This window comes from Paramisgurnus dabryanus, chromosome 23 (genome assembly GCF_030506205.2).
Source record: "Paramisgurnus dabryanus chromosome 23, PD_genome_1.1, whole genome shotgun sequence".
Taxonomy (NCBI): domain Eukaryota; kingdom Metazoa; phylum Chordata; class Actinopteri; order Cypriniformes; family Cobitidae; genus Paramisgurnus; species Paramisgurnus dabryanus.
In genome coordinates, this window is record NC_133359.1 from 15,531,813 (window position 1) to 15,552,004 (window position 20,192).

Below are 20,192 nucleotides of genomic sequence, written 5' to 3' on the forward strand. Positions count from 1 at the left end.
AGCGTTGACGCTTCCCATTCACTTTTAATGGGTGATGTCATGCCTTGCCGAACTGAATTGTGGATCCGTCGGCGCCGCGTCAGTGCCGTTGCTCGCGGAAGTAGTTGAACATTTCTCAACTTTTCAAGCGGCAACGCGTGCGTCAGCCAATCAGATCGCCTTATGCAAATAACCTAGACAGTGCCAGCCAATTACGTTTATGGAAGAACGGAGCATGTGTAGCGGCCACTGTGATTGGCTGTTGGCCACGCTTCAGACAAGCCTTTCCGTTAAGCGTTAACGCTTACGCCCTGTGTGAATGTACCGTAAGAGGCGTGTCTACTAAACGACATTGTTGCCTGGGTTGCATATGTGTGGGGTGGGTCTATCAAAAAAAGGTCGAGATTCTATTGGGGTAGGGGCGTGATTGTTTAGGTGATTTTAAATATCAACATTGGCTTTCAAAGATCATGTAATGAAGCACAATATTCCAAAAAAAGTTTTTAATTTCAATTTCATTGTGACTTTAACAGTACTACATAATGCAAAACATCTTTTCTTATTTTTATTGTCTGTTTTTCTGATTTTTTATAAGTGCTGCCCTTGAGGGTTAAAGCACTTTGTGGCCCCTGAGCTTTTCAAAGTCAAGCAATCCTGATCTACTGTGTAGATTTCATCTCTCCCTCTCTCTCTCTCTGTACCTCTCTCTCTCTATATCTCTCTTACCGCTCTCGCTCTCATCTGTCGGTATGGCTCAGGCTGCATCATCGAAAGGACACGTGTTCTCTGTTTATTACCGAACAGGGGAGGGGGCGAGAGAGAAAGAGAGAGCGAAAGAGAGAGAAAGAGAGGGCGGATCGGACGTGGAGAGAGAATCACACAGCAGAGCCTTCACAGGCTAGACAGCATCTTTCCGAATCACAATCACGAGCAAACAGGAAGAGGTCAAAGCGCACCAAAATCTTTGAGCAGACATAATCCTTTAGCAGAGGTAAGAATGATCTCCTTAGTAAATTTCATTTGCTTTTGTAGATATGAGATGGAAAAGATCGAGATGAATCAGGCGAATTCCAAGACATGTATCCGTTAGGTTGTAGGGGCTACTCTGTTGTTTTGACGCAAGGTGGGTGAAGGTTTATTGTGTACATTGGCAAGGACAACTGAAGGTGCCTTAACCAAGGGCCTTGAGGTGCAACATCTGAGTCACTACCCTGCATAATGCCCGTTATGTTCGCTATACTTGATATCAAGCTGGGCTTTTCCACTTCCAGCCCCTCTGCATTGTCGTGAGTAGGAGGTCGACTTGAATTTATTAACCCCGCAAAATAACTGCGGCAGACAGACAGGGTTTGCCAAAAACAGCACGCCAGTTGCAGTCCGACTTTAATCTTAGGGTAAGTCAACAAACAGGTGTCTTTTCCTTTCGTTGGGTTAATGCCATCTGCCGTATTGTTGAGATGCATTCAGGCCTGGGTGATAATAGATAAGCACGGCGTTTGTTTCTCTCCCTCTTCCTAATCTCAATAACACCTCATAAAATATTTGACGCCAGTGTAACTGGTCGGGTGCCAGCTTGCGTTGGAAGGCTGCAGGGCCGTGGAACTTTCCAGGGTGGTTCAATCGGAGCTTGACACTTTCAATTTGTTGATCGATGGAGATTTTTTATAAAGTTGTTATGTCACAGACTTATGCTTTAATCCTGGCCATGGCATTCGGTTTAAATACATCGCCTATGTTGTGTCTACGTGACTCATGGGTGGGTGGGGACTTAGCATGCGGTTTAATTACTAATGCAAGGGATGACTGAATATAAATATCTGCAAAAAATATTTTCATCTCTAGTGTACTTTAAAATTAAGGATGCATGAAGGAAGACACTGATGTAACTTGATGCAAGGCTGTGATTTTTTTTTTTTGCTACGTCTCTTCCTGCAAGTCAACAATGAGATGGCCCCATTTCTGGATTACATAACCATGCAACAGACGCCTTGGAAACTTTTGTGTCTTGCAAAACTCCTGGAAGCTTTCCCTGTTAAAACTGTTGTGCTGCTCGACCACTGAGCGTGGAGACGCATTCTTCTATAAATTCATTTTCTGTGCTTGTTAGCTTTACTTCAGTGCTTTATAAAGAATGTCATTTATAGAGGATTTAAAAAAATACTTGGGATTTTTTCATAACACATCTCTTTGTGAGACCCCTTCCCTGAATGTCTTGCCCAGGACAACATACATCCTTTGAGATTTTTCTGTGTAGCGAATATTGTGTGTCGCTGAATTACAAATGGATCTTGTTTTGTACTGCTAGATGGGGCCCGGATTGTTCTGGAACTTCCCATCCAAGACTAGCTGCACGGTTCCACAGAGCCTGCTGCAGACAATGTACGTAGTTTCGCCTGTGACCGAGGCTGTAGCTTTTATTTTCCGTTTTTTGGCATTCATCTCATTTTTTTTGTCCGTCTTTTTGCTTGTTAAATCCATGGCCAGTTGCTGTGTCTGACCACATAACGACCACACCTTGATTTGTCGACCAATCACTGAGCAGTGTGTCAAACGAGGTTGCGTGTCAGTAACCAATCATTACTCATGAATCATTGGCCAATAGCTGTAGATTGTTCCAGCCTTGAGCCATCGACCAATTCATACATAGATATTTATGTGAATGAGCTGATTTCAGGTAAACCTTGTTTCATTTAACGCTCAGGTCCACCATATTGGAATTTAAAATTAGAATTTAAACACTTATGTTACTGTGAGTCTTTTTTAAGGAATTCGCGCACTTCGCCACCATATTTGCAACGCCTCCAGGACTTGTTACGAACAAGACCAACAAGACTCCGGATTGACAAGGATTCCGATTGACAATTGGCTCTTTTTACTGGGAGGCGGGACTAGAGAGGCCATTCTGACTGTTGTGATCTCCCCCATGAATAAAGTTGCATCCTTGCTTGCTTGCAATAACAGTGACACATCTTAACTATTTCCTCACCAGCGTTTTTTTTTTTAAAGTTGCCAGCTAGCGCCAACATTTGTTATGATTTTCAATAAATTTTAATGCCTTCCAGAAAATGTTCTTCTTTAAATATATAATCATACAATATATCAAATGAAAGAGCAGACCATCTGCTTTAAAAAAACCTTTTCTCCTACCTTTATTTGTTCTCTTTTAAACACCTCTCAAATACGTGTAGGTTTCTTAAAAAATACCTAATTTTGAGCAAAAAGCTGATATTTTTGATAGATATAATTGATGCGTATTTGTGAAGGACTTTTCATAGAGATACATAAAGCTTGAACTGTTTGCCCTAAGGGAATACTTTCGGGATTTATTAGGAGAGTAAGAGCGCCACTTAGTGGATAATAGCGGAAATACGGAGTTAACGCACCGTTAACAGTACATTCACACGTGGCGTGAAGGGCGATTTATAGTCGTGTGTAGGTTCTACGCCGTAGCTACGTACCTGTGCGTAGCTCTGTGTAGCCTGACGCGCACCTCGCAAAAATCACACACAACAAGTTGCTGTTTCTTCTTTGTTTGTGGGTTAACTTGCCAAGCTTCTTCTTCTCTGACGATCGCGCTGCTACTGTGGTTACACGCGTGGATACTGCCCACCAGCGGTCACGCGTGTGTTTACACGTCGACGCGGACGACGACGCAAAAGTATAAATGAAAACGACGCGGAACCTACGCCGTCGCTGCTATGCCGTAGGACCTACGCACAGCTATAACGAGCCCTTAACTCGTCAATGGTGGGGAAAGAGCTAATATTAAATACCATCTCTTTCAATGAGGTTGTTAGGAGGCGTTCCTAATTCTGATCCTAGTAAAAAATTAGGGCTGTCAAAAGATTAATCATGTTTAATCGCATACAAAATAAAAATCTGTGTTTGCATAATATATTTATGGTTGGTTTATTTAAGAAAAATTGTATTTATGTACATTTTTATTTATTTATATATAATAGAAAATATATTAAAATAATAAATTTAAAAAATATATAAATATTTAATTACACACAGTGCACACACATATATTATCCCCAAAATTTTTTTTTTATTTTGTATGCGATTAATCATGATTAATCTTTTGACAGCCCTATAATAAATATAAACAATTGAGTAACCATCCTCTGAGTAAGTGACGTGTGATGCATATAGTGAAATCAACTGCTTCACTCCCGTTGGTAGTTGCTTCTGAAAATCGCTCAACACCATTAGCATAAAGTTAAACTTTTTTCAACTTTGTCGGGTAGCTGGACACACCCACTTCCTGCCGCCAATGTTGCTTGTGTCACCGTAAGTCACCATGCTTCCATTAAAATGTACTAGTCGCTGGGGGTGTGCACGCAGCTTTACAAACATTTAAAGAGAAATTGTTGGTTTTTTATCCACTTAATAATTATTACACAACTACAGCTACTTAGTAACTTTTACAGTTGTCGAAAATACGTTTCAAGGCAATTACTTTCAGACCTCAGATTTGACAATAATGTTCCTATTATCATAGCATAACTGTAAGCATTATTCAACTATGATACTGATGTGCAATTAAAGGTTTCTAGCTAAGATATTCACACATTATCTCACACCTAGCTGTGTATTTCTGTGCTATTTTTAAACGAGGAGCTCAGATGCAAAAGCCGCTAAACGCTACCTCCGTACAAAATGAGATAATAAAATTAACCCGAATGATCTCCGTACATATACGTTCATCAAATAGTTTCGATTTAAATTTGCTATATCATGGTGTAAAGCCATTCAGAAATATTGAGTTTTGGTAGAATCCGTTAAAACAGCGAGATGATTAAGTAGCAAAGTCCTCTAAGTGCACGTCAAGGTGCAAGAGCTTTTTATCTGCTAAAAAGAAGTTTATCGAAAATATATGGATTTTGAATGATTTTTTGAGCCTCTTACCTTTTTCAGAAAGGACAGTAAAGAAAGACTGAAGATATTTTAGTAGTGGAGATTTTTGCATGTAGTATGATTTTTGCAGCTACAGACAGTCAAATTTGTTAAATAACAATGAAGTGCCTTTAGTGATGATATTTGTGAAAATAAGTCATTTTAATCACTAACTATTAACCTTTTCATTGCCTTCAATTGAAATGACTGAACCTAAACATAAGAGGCTGGTAAAAAAATGCTCATTTACAAGAAAACATGTCGGATTCACTTGTTGATTTATGTACACATGCAGTAAACGGACAAAAGTATTTTTTTATCGTTGCATGATTTCCAGTTTTGTTTTAAGTATAGGATTGTTGAGTTAAATGATAATGAAAACGGCCCATATGAAAGGGTATGGTGGACCCCTAATTCTTCAGGCCTTTTAAAGACCCACTTGTTGAAATTATGAAATAAATGTATGTAGATTTGCACATTCTTTTGTGGCAAAATGGTTTGAACGATTTCCTATTCAGAAGACCAAAAACTCAATTTGCATTCTTGCCAGCCTTGACCTCCAAATCTCCCAATGCAGCTTATAATCAACTGAGCCCCATGACACCCATTTCATTTTAATGAACTAAAATAAATGAAAAATCTCCATGGATAATTGAAGTGCCCATGACTGCTGAAAGCCGATGTGAGAGTCTGTTCTATTCCGAGCTGAATAGATGGACAGCTGTGATGAAATCCCATGCCGGGGTGAAGGATAGCTTTTAGATGCAGGTTATTTATCAAAATGGATGACCGGCCATTATGGAGTCATTCTACTTAATTTGTTTCTTTTGAAGCAGATGAAACCACAGCTAATGTCCCTGGATTGATTTCCAGCTTATCTGTTTTAACCTGTCGTGATAAAATCTTCAGCCAGCGCACTATACATTTTGGCTAATGTAAAATAGTCCTATTGAGGACCACATACCATTTCACCTTCTGTCAGCCTGGTTGACAACACAAGACAGATCCTGATGAGAGGCAGTGTGAGGGACTTGAAATCAGGGTGGATTCCTGCTGTTGGTACAATGCTATCAGGGCATTTCTGACACCAGATAACCATGATTGGCACGTCTGATGTTAACCAGAATCCCACTGGAGGTGTGAAGTGAGCTTTCTGAGAGCTCCAGAGTATCCGTTCATGAATTTCAGGGTATGTACATGACAACAGTGTACTGAATTTTTTTTTGCATACAGGCAACATCGTTAAAATGACTAAAATGCTGCATTATGCATGCCAGGCCAGTAGGTGGAAATGTTACTTTGTAAAGAAACACTATGCGCCTGCGCACAAATTCTTGTAATACAAATAAACAATTGATGCAAAAGCATTGAGAAGTTTTGTTTGAATGGACAATGAGGTTGGTTTATTGTGATCCTGGGTTATAAAGGGTCAAAATAACGTACATTTTATTGCGGAAGCGAAAATACTCAATATATTGAGCAGCACAAACACAAGACGGCCACCACTGTGTATTATGATTGTTAAGTACGTATGCGCAAAACGTCGCCATTTTCACCGTTTGCGTTTTGTAGTTACATGGAAACGGTAATAGTGTCGTTCCAAACTCTTGCACTTTGAAACCCGTTTTTAAAAGTTTGCGTTTTTAGGACCCCAAAACGCCAATGTTGTGTAAACAGACAGCCAAAGTTAAAAAGCAGTAGTGACTCGTGACTTCTTTTCCGAGGAGGCACGAATGTTAAGCTCGTCAAAACATCGTCATGTGTGTGGATCTTCATGTCAAAATATGTGTTTCGTGCATAGACTGTAAAAAAAGATGAACGACGCCCATTCGCTCTCTTCCATTGGTGAAAAGTGAAGCCGCCAGTGTTCGGATACAGCGTTGACATCTTGGGTCTTGAGTGTGTGCAGCAGCATTTTCGGGACCAGTCCTGTGCAGTAGTGAACAGGAAGTAAAGCCGCAAAATCAAGACCCCGCCCTCGCTCTTGCAGAATGCGCGTATCACAGCTGTCAATCATGACGTCACACCACCGTTTTTATGCTACGTACACACCAAACGTGGGGCAACGCGTTACTCGCTCTAGATTACTCGTGGGATTTAACTTCTTGTCATGCACATTTTTCACTTGAATTAATTATTATCAACTTGGGTGAAGACACGTTTGAGGCGAATAGTGTGTGTTTTTGCGGCAAACGCAATGCCCATATCGCGTCATTCACATCGCTTCATGCGAGGACGCATCTGATTGCGTCTTTGCATGACTTTGAATGTTAACTACTCGCGCAAATTGTTGAACTCGCGTCTGGTGTAAACCCAGAGTTATAGCATTAAGTAACTAACTAAAAACAAACTTATTTTAAAAACAAACACTTGAATTTAAATCAGCGGTATAAAAACTACAGTAAATGACAGAAACTAAGTAAGTGTAATTAAATTGTTTAGTTGGTCTCAAGTCCTTGAATAACATGGGGGAGGCGGGGTTTATGACCTATTTGTTGCGTGCTGCTTGTGCGGCACGCTTGGTTCCATGCATCATGTGAACCTATGTGCATTACGCATCATGTCAAAATACGTACCTGCCGCTGACCCTTCGTAAGGGTTTATGATAAAATAGATGTTCACATTTGCTAGATACTCGCTTAATCTCATGTGTAATCAGAGTTTAGTGTTAAGTAAGTGTCTTGCGAGACGTGAGCGTCTCTTTTATTTTTAACCCTTTCGACGCATATGCAGCAGGCATGTATTTTGACCTCACGAGCCACACCCCGCACATAGTTGGCTAATGCTGCATTAAAGGCTTTCACTTTTTGGTTGAAAACTTTGTTGTGGAAATGTGGCCTAAAAGGTGCTTAATTTTATTTCTTGTTGTGCTATAGACAAATATTGTGCTTTAAATGTACCCACGCACAGTATTCGCAACAGTCAGATGATCTGATTATGTACTGTAGTATTGAGCTGATTCATTATGGAGTCAAATCTTTTGTATCTAAATCAAAACTGGATTGAACTGGGAACCATTTTTTGGATCTATATACATCTACACCTATCAAGATGTCTCATATAGCTTTATTGGGACATTTTAAAGCATGATACATGCTACATGATGCGCAGAACCATGTGAAAAATCAATGTTATGAAAGACTGTAACTTGTTTACCAGATTATCTGACTAAGGTGAAGAAGTCATAATCTTGTGTGTGCATTGTCTTTTGTTGGTTCATGCCTGTTTTTTGCCTGTTAATTATTGTCTGTTGATGCTTTAGTCTGTTTCGTTTGCTTGTTTCCTCATCTTGGCCCTCTTCGACTAAAAGTAATACATGCAGAGGAAAACAAGAACATCATTCATTCTATAAAAGTCAACAACCACAAAGAAGCTAACAAACGTCCAAGCCACCTTCCAGTGGGTGTAAAGGGAGATATTTGTTATGACTTTTTCCCAGGAGCAACAAGTGTTCTTAAAAGACTACTGTTGCTCATTTCCTGCGCTGACAGACTCTTTATCAAAAAATCCTTTAATAACTATTTTTTTTCTTGTAGTGTACAGTTTTTTCGGTGTACAGCCCACCTTGTGTACGGTGCTTCCTTTTGTGGCCCTTCAAAGAACATGTATGACATAAAACATTGTAAAACTTAAAATGTGAATTAAACAAATTAGGTTATACAATGTAGTGCTGTTGGTTAGTAGCCAAATTTTTCTGAGATTTTATTACATAGCGCACCATCTCGCCTCCCCCCAGTTGAGGACCACTGGTCTATGCCATGCATGTGGGTGGTACCTAACAGAGTCTACACAGTCCCTCAATTTTATTAGATATTCCTCTTTTATAACTAATTTATATTACATTCATGCATGCACTTTGTCTCATTTTTTTATTTACTCCATGCCAGGGGAGACAAATTAGTTGTTAACGTACAGCAAGATTAAAGGGGCCATGGCATGAAAATCTGACTTTTGTCATGTTTAAGTGCTATACTGGTAATTGGGTTCCCAGTGCTTCTGTCAACCTAGAAAATGTGAAAAAGATCAACCCAGTAAACCATTCTCTACAAGCATGTCAAAAAATAGGTAATAGAAATTTGACTCTCTTTATGATGTCATAATAATACCGCCCCTTAATCTGCACTATCCAACCACAGCACTGCCATTTAGTGCAGAGAGAAAGAGAGATAGAAAATAATTAACAGCAAAACTGAGTTTGAATAACATCAAACCACCATCATTGTGATCAGTGTTTGAATTTCATCGGCTCATTTGCATTTTAAAGGAAACTCCCAAAACGGCACATTTTTGCACACACCTACAAAGTGGCAATTTTAACATGCTATAATAAATTATCTATATGGCATTTTGAGCTAAAACTTCACATATGTTCTCTGGGACATCAATGATTTATTTGACATCTTAAAAAATATGTCCCCTTTAAGGTTATATTTTTTGTAATGTTCTATACATTAAGTAGGATGAGTTAATGAAGAAACAGTAAAGTCCCCCGAAAAAATACTTTAGCTGGGTTTTCACAGGTACTATAGGGTCACATAGATACTTTCTAGCTGGTCCAAGCTGGTCATTGGCTAGTTGACAAGTCAACATGTCCAAAAACAAATCTGGTACAGCTGATTTGTTGATGGTGCCTAATGGACCAACTGTGTACCAGCTATCATAAATCATAGCTACTAGCTAACCTTAGATTTTCCACAGGGTGTTAACATCTGTAATGTTAGCATCTAAATGGCTAAATACATCTGATCCCCCTCTTGTATGACCTAATGGTGACGCCAATGAAACGATAATATATTAGTGTGCTGTTCAATCCAAGATATATGTTTAATAAATGGAGAGTGTTTTTTAGAAATCCACCTGACATGGAGATAGCTATTTGGGTTTTATGTGCACACCCTGTCCTAACCCAGTTTCCAGGTATTGATTGTAAATCTGTATATCAGGTCAGATGTTACCCCGTCTATTGATTTGGTGTCTGATGAAATACTCTTTATACTCCCTTAAGGGTCACGCACACACATAAACTGTCCCTTATAGACACTTTCTGTCTTCGTGCTATGTCATTTGCAAGCTCTGGCTGACACTGTCTGTCTTCACAGTCTTGATGTTCACTCGATGCATGAGCCACATATATAGATTAATGGCTTTTTAACAATCAATCTCCAATAGTAATCTATTTAGGAACGATTTGTCTTTCTTGTTAAACCACAGTGATGTACTGTACTGACAGTGATGTTGTCGAATAAAGGACGTAGTAAAGATGAAGGTTATCAGCTCCCTGAAGATTGCAGGGGCGCCTGTAGGCATTACTAGCGGTTACCATAGCAACAGTGACGGGGTGCAGAACCCACAAAATATTTTTCCTTGCAAACATGGAGTGCCAGAGCTTGATTGTCTGTTTGATATTTTCATCTCTCTTTAGCATGTTCAGAAGAGAATAATAGAAAGGTTTCATTGTGCAAGAGGTTTAGCGCGTCAGTATTAATTAAATAGAGTGATATATTTAACCCAGAGGCTCGGTGACTTTGGGATTTATTGGACCCAGATGGGAAAAGGGCAAGTTTTGCATACCAAAACAAATGGAATTCGTCTGCTTTTAAACCTTCATGAGCCAATGGGTTTTAATAAGTTAGTGGTGGTTGTTAAAGCAAGCGTACCTAATGCTACACTGTAAAAAGAGATTTGTTAAAATCTAAAATTTAAGTTACCTGGTTGCTTTATAATTTTGAGTTAATTCAACTTAAAAGTATTTGTTGAAGTTGTGTAAAAATGTTGTGTCAACTTATATTTTTAAGTTAAATTAACTCAAAACTGTATTTTTTTTTACAGTGGTGACTAAAAATTTTATAAATGCTGACTTATTTTTAACCCAGCAATGGGTCATAAAGGGGGAAACCCAATCGGTGGGTTAAATCAGTGGTTTTCAAACCATGGGTCGCGACCCTCTGGTGGGTCGCGGAAATTAAAAATTGGGTCGCCACTCGCCAGAAAGATTTCAAAAAAATTTTACTAAAATAATTTATTCAATTTTATTATAAAACCTATAATAATTACAACACACTTGAATAAAAGCACAGTAAAATATCTTTTAAATACACTAAATAAATAAAAAATACTCCACCACTGTGTCACATGACCCATGTGCGTGCGCAGCTTACTGTATTAAATTCATAGACAGCAGATTAAATTGCGCACGGGGTCACAGCCATTTTTTAAATGATGCAAGGGGAAATAAAAACTCCTAAATAAAAATAAAAATGTGTTTGGTCTGATTTAACAAAATATATATTTTTAATGTATTTGATTGGTTTGTCGAAAGTGAGCGCGTAAATGTTTAGTTGTTTGCTAAGCAAAGCGCCACCGTTACGACACGGTTGAGTTTTGCAGTAAGACTGACACGTTATGGTTCTGCTGTTATCTTTGAACTATTTTCGCTGCTGAAACCACAAAAACAGTCAACATTGCGTCTAAAATGTAAGTGGCTTAATATTAATTACTTGTTTAGTGAACTGTCATGAAATCTGTCACATTTTCAACCGTGATGTGATGCTGCTTAACTGTATCATGTTATTTAAAACTTCACATTTTTACCGCAGTATGTTTAACCCACTTTGTCAGTGTTAACTCACTTTGTGTTTGCTGCACTTATTTGTTTAACTTAGCGTTATTACATTATCCACTTTCGGTTGTCATTGAGACTAAAGGATGCAGAATCATTAGCGTGTTTTGGTGATTGTTATTGGCGTTTTAATCTAACGTTACTTGTTCCTGATAAGCGGACAAGCATTGATGTCGAGCCCTGCGACGTGTTTTTAGACTGCTTCAGTATAAGCTAGGTCCAATCTTTAAGACTCCTCCGTTGTGTTGCGTATGTCAGTTCTTCCTCGTTTATTGCCCATTTTCATAATTAATGATATTATGAATTGCAGTGAGGTTGATCTCATTTGTTCCCCCTGAAAAAATGAAATGCCCATCCGTGAATTTGTGTCTGGCGTCGGGTCTGCTCATTAGGTAATACATACAGATGCGCGCGTGCACGTTTCACCGGGCTCACTCCACTATGACGGCTTTCGGCCCCGCCCTGCTTCATCAGATCTATGTTCTTCATGCTACTAAGGGGGGGGGGGGGGGTAGAGTGTGGGTCGCATAATTTTTATTTTTTTAAATTAGGGTCGCTCCTAAAAAAGTTTGAAAACCACTGGGTTAAAGTAACCAAGAAAATATTTGTATTTGAAAATAATAAGTTTATGAAAAAGTAAACTTATTTCAAGAAAATTTTTCTTATTCCGTTGGCAGATTTTTTTTTGCTTGTTTTAAGCACTAATTTACTTAAACTTTATATATTTTGTCTAAAAAGCTAGACTTATTTTCCTAGGTCATCAAGAAAATAGATCTTAATTTAAGAATTGTTTGATATTTTTACTGAAAACAAGACAAGAATACGAAGTAAGAAAGTCATTTTTTGCAATGTGCAAAGAATGACTTAGCATTGTTTTCAGTACAAATATCTGAAACAATTCTTAAATCAAGATGCAATTTCTTAACCAAAGAAAATAAGTCTAGTTTTAGGGAATTTTTGCTTAAAACAAGCAAAAATCTGCCAATGGGGTGTGAAAATTTAACATAATTTTTTCTTGAATTAAGTGTTTTAAATAGTGCAGGGAAAAGATTAATCGCGAGTAAAAATATCTAAATATTCTTAAATTAAGATGCTTTTTCTTGATGAGCAAAACAACCCAAGAAAATAAGTCTAATTTTTAGACCAAAAATATCAAATGTAAGTGATTTTTTGCGTAAAACAAGCAAAAAAATCTGCCAATGGGGTAAGCAAATTTTTCTTGAATTTTTCTTGAATTTAGTGTTTAAGAAAAAAAAAACCCATTGGCAGATTTTTTTGCTTGTTTTATGCACAAAATCACTTAAATTTGATATTTTTGGTCTAAAAACTAGACTTGTTTTCTTGGGTCGTTTTGCTCATCAAGAAAAAGCATCTTAATTTAAGAATTTTTAGATATTTTTACTGAAAACAAGACAAAAATACTTAGAATTGTTTTTCTTGAAAATTTTTTTTTGTAGTGCATGTAAATGTTTCTTAAATACATACACGAATGTGTGTGTATTTATATATACATAATAATTACACACACTCAGATATATTTTGCAAAAAATCACTTTTATTTTGTATGCGATTAATTGCAATTAATCTTTTCCCAGCACTAGTTTTAATATAATAAACTAATTTCAAGATTTTTTTTCTTATACCCCATTGTTTTTTCTGCTTATTTTAAGCACAAATTAACTTAAATTAGATTTTTTTAAGTCTAAAAACTAGACTTATTTTCCTAGGTCATTTTGCTCATTAAGAAAATACATCTCGGTTAAAGAATTTGTAGATATTGAAAACAAAATACTAATGTACCCATCCATTCCCTTGTGTAGAAGTGAAAACTGGTGGGGTTAGGGTTTGGGAAATTTCCCTTATTTTGAAATCCCAATGTTGACAAGTATGCATGGAGTCCAAGTCCAGAAAAACACAAAACCTCTCATGCGAGAAAAAAGCACGTACAGTAGTGCGCATGTTAATGTGAAGCTATGATGCAAATTATAATAATAACTAACGCCAAGTATCATTATGAAAGTCACAACCCTAAAAAAACCCCACTTTTTTGTGTTAAAGCATAAATTAAAACCCAACAGGTTGGGTTCTTCCATTTTTTACCCAATGCTGGGTTGAAAATATCCCAGCATTTTTTAGAGTGAAATCATTGTTGGGTAATATATGCAAAACTTAAAAAATGTCCATATTTTACCCAACCACTGGTTGTACCAAGGAGTGTCGGCCAACCATCTTAGCAACACCTGAGCATCACAGGTTTGAATTTTGCAAGCACCTCAGAAAATGTACATATCAAGTTTTATTTACAACGTAGAGCAAACACATAAATGCATGTGGTCGAAACGCTACGTCCCATTACCTTCGTAAAACAGGTTTCATAATGATGTGAGAAAGGTCAGTTCATCTGAGACAGGAGGATGGGGTGAGTGAGATAGATAAACAGAGAGATCGTGACAGATAGAGAACGAGAGGGCAATCGAAATCATTGTGGTGGAGTCTAGACCTTCTTATAATCACCTCATGGCTGGTGTTACGTAACCAAAATAATCATTCCCCGCAGGGCACTGAATCATTCTGTCCTCTCGCATCCGAGGGTTTGATTTACACTGCCCATGATTCCAGACTCACGCAGCTCTTGTGAGGAAATAAGAGTTGAATGACTTTCTGTTGACTTGTTCTGGTATTTACAGTAAATTGTGAGACTCATTCTGTGTGTGTGAATTATGTATTAAGTGTTACATGTATGTTTCGAGAAAAGGTGGACACCACCTACACATTTATTCATTTATTCATATTCATTTGTGCAAGGCTCATGTTCATGTTTTTAAGTATGCCCCAAATGCTGCGCATTTACCTTTAGTTGCAGTGTTTGTTGTTAAAAGTGAAGTGCGTATTTTTTAACAGCGCTTTATACAATCCAAACAGTTTCAAAGCAGCTGTACTATAGCCAAAAATAGCAATATTGGCATGAGTTTCAGGTGGGGCTATTATTTTTTTGTTCAGCCGATGTATGCAAATGGTGTACAAACTACACACTTCACCTTTAATGTAAACCGTTCCCATAACTTTTGCTTTACTTTCTTGCTTGGATCAAAGCTTTTCTTCATGAACCATATGTGTCTTCACAATTTAATAATAACATTGCAGTTTAGCAATACTACAGTTAGCTGTGCACTGTTGCTTTTGTTAACTTAGTGTTATGTTTTCGAAATATCATGTGACGCTGTTGGAGCTCTGATGTGCCAACAGAGTTCAGAGTTTTGTTTCATCCTTATCTTCACCATTTCTGAACAGCATTTAAGACACTGCCACCTTATGAAAGCCCATTTGAAGTCCACAAAATCTCATAATCTAATGTAGGCATATAGTAGGTTCATGAAAAATGGTGTGATTACCAGCTTCAGATGGTACCTGGTACGTTTGGTGTTTCTCAATCCGCTCTTTAATTCATTAGTAAGGACTGTCTGTAAATGCTGTCGTGTGGTCAAAATCATTACCAGAGGTGGAAAGTAACGAATTACATTTACTCACGTTACTGTAATTGAGTAGTTTTTTTGTGTACTTTTACTTTTTTGAGTAGTTTTTAAAATCTGTACTTTTACTTTTACTTAAGTATGTTTTGTTTAAAGTATTGTACTTCGCTACATTTTAAATCATATCCGTTACTGAGTAAAAAAATATTTAAAAAAAGCAAGGTGATAAAGACGCGCAACGGATGATTGATGGGCGGGGGAACGCGCAAAAAGAACCATGGAGATGGACGAGACAGGCGCGCGCTAATGCAGACCCGCCTCAGTTCAAATCTTATGAAAGAAACCCCTGGCCATATTTAAGCGACCACTTTCCACTGACGCGAAGCGAGTGTTTCTTTCATATGAAAGGTAGGATTCATGCTCTCTTGAGTACGAAACGACCGGTTTTTACCGCTCATTATCATGCGCATTATCTTCCGAGGTCAATTACAACCTTACTATAGTGATTGTATTTACAAGCTGCTGACCACCTTCAAAAGTGCATAACTCAAATGTAAAAATCATTAAACAATTCCATAAATGTTTGTTAGTTTAAAAAAGCTTTTTATTTTATTAACTTTAATTGTAAAGATGTTCCTACAATTAAAAACAACTAGTTTGAGATTTATATTCCCTTTTCATTTTTGAACTATACTAGAATCCTCCACCTCTCCCCGCTTTAAAAAAAGTAACTTTTACTTGAGTAGATTTTAGACCAGTAACTTTACTTTTACTTGAGTACAATATTTTATTACTTTTTCCACCTCTGATCATTACAACGTTCGCTCCCTAGAGATCCAATGAGCATTGACTTCTTGATGTACAGAAGTTGCCAAAAGTGATGTCCAGCTTTGAACGATTGATATCTTTGCTTTTTATTTAAATATTTTATTAAAGGTGCATTTAAATTTGTATGCATGTTGCATTGGTTTGTTTGGAGTATGAACTGAAGCTGAGCTTTGCAAAAAATTACAGTTTACAACAAAATATCACAGAAGACGATCAAGAAATATTTAAAACAAATAAAGTTGTAGCCAGTGTATGCTTTATTATAAATTTTTTGTGTATTCAAATAAATCTCAGATTACCTAATATGCTATGGTTTGTCTTTTTTGCCAAAGTATTTTGTCTAATAAATATCTTTTAGGTTTAGCTTTTTGTCTACTTTGTACCATACACCTCATATTTTGATGGTTTAATCTAGCCTGAGGGATTTAAATGTTGTGCAAATCCTGCTCAAAAAACATCACCTTTGGCTCCTACTGTATTTTCTTGCCAGAAATGCTGTCATGATAAACAAAACGTTGACTGAGGTGATTGATTTATAGATAGATTTACCACACAGCCATGGTTTTAGCTGATCTTAACTGATGTACTGTAAGTGTTTAACTGGATCACCAGTATTGCTTTCAAAGGAAGCTGGCCACTAGGCGGCCACAGTTATTTCAGTCATGCAAGACAAAAGTCCAACATGATCTCATGGAAAGTCGTGTTATATTAAAAAAAAAGGATTAATTTATTTGTGTCCATGGCACGATATTCAACTTTTTTTGTGTCCTTGGCACGACTTTCTTTTTTGTGTAATTTTATGTATTGTTTTCAAATTTTTCCCCTATTTTAATGTCATTGTTGCCAATGGGGCAAGCAAAAAATCATGACAATTTTTCTTAAACACTAAATTCAAGAAAAAATCATGAAAAATTAGCTTTACCCCATTGGCAGATTTCTTTGCGTGTTTTATGCACAAAATCACTTAAATTTGATAGTTTTAGTCTAAAAACTAGACTTATTTTCTTGAGTCGTTTTGCTCATCAAGAAAAAGCATCTTAATTTAAGAATTTTTAGATATTTTTACTTAAAACAAGACAAAAATACTAAGAATTTTTTTCTTGAAAATTATTTTTTTGCAGTGTAGATTTGGGTTTTGGGTTAGTATGTACTTTTATGAATTGGTTTCTACATGTTTTTCTTCCGCTTTTAAAACTATTCTCGCCTGGAGTAGGGATTTGGGTTAAGATGTCTATAAATGTAAAAAAAAAAAAAGTTTCTAACTCCAAGTGACAGTAGTAAGAAAATAAGAAAAAAACTATGAGAAAACCATACATAAATAAGTAAACTCAGCTAAGAATAAATAACAACAAAGTACTTTAAACGTAGTTTATTTATATAACAACCAAAATAAACAACACGTAGATTACCCAGGAAACCAAAACATTTGTTATTTTCGACGAGGTATTTTTCAAAGTTCAGTTTAGCAACTAGTCAGACCATTAAAAAAAACTGAAACCGGAAGTAAAGTTTGGACCAGACGCGTATCGCGTCACCGCACGTGCATCTGATGAGTGATGAAACCGTTTATAACACGACTTTCCGTGAGATCAGTCTGCAAAAGTCCTATATACTTGAATGGGAAAAGACAGATATCTCAAAATTCACAGTTAAGGTAATTAAAACAATACAGTTCATTATGTAAGGTCTTAATAAACCACTGATGATATGGTTATATATATTATATTGCATTTCTGTCAAGAGATTCTTCTAAAAGTAACACAATGCACCTTTAAGCTCAAATTGTGCTAAAAAACTTTCTTTCTGCGTTGTATCAACTATTGCCCATACACATAGGTTGGCAAGAGCTTCACACTTTTTAACATGAGTTTGGCGGGACTTCCATTGCCAAAGCCGCCATATTTAGAGTTGCATCATCTTCTATTCATAGTAAATGCAGTGCTCGATCTTGTTATATCCAAACTCATACCTTTACACTTGGCACTTGTGGTCCCAAACGCACCTAAAGTGGTGAACCACCTCAAGCTGGTATTTCCAGAGGTAATTCTTCCAGCATCGCCTTAATAAGATGTTTAAACAATAGCGGTACATAATAGCATTACAATTATTAGAGCAGCAAGATTGATGTTATTGGACACTGGTTTGCTGTCGCATGACCATGTTAATCTCAGGTGTGTGTGTTGCCATGGTGATTGCAGGTTGCTCTCCAGGATGGCTGGCATAAAGGATCAGCAGTTTACTGAAGAGAAACCGCTTCTGCCAGAAATCAGGGGACAGGAACCAGAGACGGTGAGTGTGGATGTGTGTGTCCTTGACTAAATATAGTATACCGGTTAAAACTGTGACTTTTTTGCAAGATGACAAAATATTATGTGTGTGTGTGCATGAGTATTTATCTACCCTCACCAAATACTGAGTTTAATTTAAATCAAAATGTAAAATGAAAAGCGTGACATATCTGAAATAAATATGAATAAATGTTGTATAAAATAAATGCTGTAAAAATATATTGCACTTTGTTAGTTCCTGTTAGCTAAAGAATTAAAGGGACACTCCACTTAAAAAAAAAAAAATGCTAATTTTACAGCTCCCCTAGAGTTAAATATTTGGTTTTTACCGTTTTGAAATCTATTTAGCTGATCTCCGGGTCTGGTGGTACCACTTTTAGCATAGCTTAGCATAATCCATTGAATCTGATTAGACCATTAGCATCTTGCAAAAAAAATAACCCAAAAGTTTCGATATTTTTCCTATTTAAAACTTGACTCTTCTGTAGTTACATCGTGTACTAAGACCGAGGGAAAATTTAAAGTTGCGATTTTCTAGGCAGATATGGCTAGGAACTATACTCTTATTTAGGCGTAATAATCAAGGACTTTGCTGCTGTACAGTAACATGGCTGCAGCAGGCTCAATAATATTACACAGTGCCTGTAGTCCCCTGCTATTAAAAGTAACCAAGGGGACTATTTTCGGGCAGTGCGTAATATCACTACGCCTGCCGCAGCCATGTTAGGGCAGCAAAGTCCTTGATTATTATGCCAGAATGAGAGTATAGTACCTTAATTTTCTGTGGGCCTTAGAACATGATATATATTAATAAGTAGTATTTATTTTTCTGCATATATATTATTCATATATTTCATTTGCTAGAAATCACTGTCATCTCTATAAAATGACTTAAGCGACTGAAAAAGTTGTTCATCAAAATGTGTTGACACCGAACCCTGTTGTGTCTGCAATTCATTTACCCACATATCACAATACTGTTTATATGACACATATGATGTATTGAGAAAATACATATCAAACTTTCTCCCAATACAGCTTCTCACCCACCACCCCTACCAAACATTGTCCTCCAGTCCTGTAGAGGATGCTGTCTGATGTAGTGTGCTGTAACTAGTGTTTGTGTCTGTGTGTAACGGTGCAGGCTAAAGAACAGTGTGTGCAAGCACCGCCTAGTGATACGCCCTCCCCTCACACGGCTCGCCCCCCTAAACGCTGGCATTCGATGGCCCGGCACTGGCTTGGCATCACACGCCGTCGGACCAGCGGGTACATCCCGGTAGGCTGAGTACCGCACCGAGCACGTCCACCCTTCTTACTAAAAGATACTAATTACTTTTCATGAAATACATCTTTTAGGCAAGTCAAGATCAAGATTTTCAAGTCTCTAGTCCACATGCATTCACTTTTACTTGTTTTTGGGGGAAGACACAGATGTGAACAGTACAAAAGAAATTGCCTGTGTCAGAAATTGCATGCTTACTATACTGTATAGCAGTGGTTCTCAAACTAGGGGGCCCGAGATGGTGCCAGGGGGGCCCCAGTTTTATGACATTTTATAAAATACATTCATTTATTATAATTTCTGTATAATGAAACCTCAGAAAAATAAGGCTACTAACCAACAGCAATACGTTTTATAATTGAATATGTTTTGTTTCATTTAAATTAAAAGTTTTATGTCATACATTTTCTTTTGGGGGGCCGCAAAATGATGCACCGTACCAAAGGGGACGGCACGCCATGAAAGTTTGAGAACCACTGCTGTATAGTATGCAACAATCTGTGAAGTGAGAATGTTCGAAACCTCAGTATGCAAAAAATAGTACACCTATGCAAGTATGTACTTCTTCCACTATGAATTCTTAGTATGTATCAGATGGACACTTTTCTATCACATGAAAAAATTCAAGCTAAAAATACCTTTTAAAAAGATGGGCACCTCTACTTTTTTTTTTTTTACTTGGCGTCGTCAATATATATATATATATATATATATATATATATATATATATATATATATATATATATATATATATATATATATATATATATATATATATATATATATATATATACATATATATATATTTTTTTTTAATCAAACAT

The 20,192-nt window shown here is 37.0% G+C and overlaps 1 protein-coding gene across 5 annotated transcripts in view; it reads left to right on the forward strand.

The window, feature by feature from the left end:
* The first annotated feature begins 813 nt into the window (after positions 1–813).
* The window catches only part of ndrg4 (NDRG family member 4), a 46,951-nt gene continuing 27,572 nt past the window's right edge, over positions 814–20,192 (forward strand). The window contains exons 1-4 of one of the 5 annotated variants that reach the window (XM_065273607.2): positions 831–970; positions 2,285–2,358; positions 17,994–18,084; positions 19,228–19,362. In XM_065273607.2, coding sequence (XP_065129679.2) covers positions 2,285–2,358; positions 17,994–18,084; positions 19,228–19,362 — 300 coding nt within the window. In that variant the 5' untranslated portion in view covers positions 831–970. Of the gene's footprint in view, positions 971–2,284; positions 2,359–17,993; positions 18,085–19,227; positions 19,363–20,192 lie in introns of all 5 variants that reach the window. The other 4 variants (XM_065273608.2, XM_065273609.2, XM_065273610.2 and 1 more) reach the window with 4 other exon arrangements.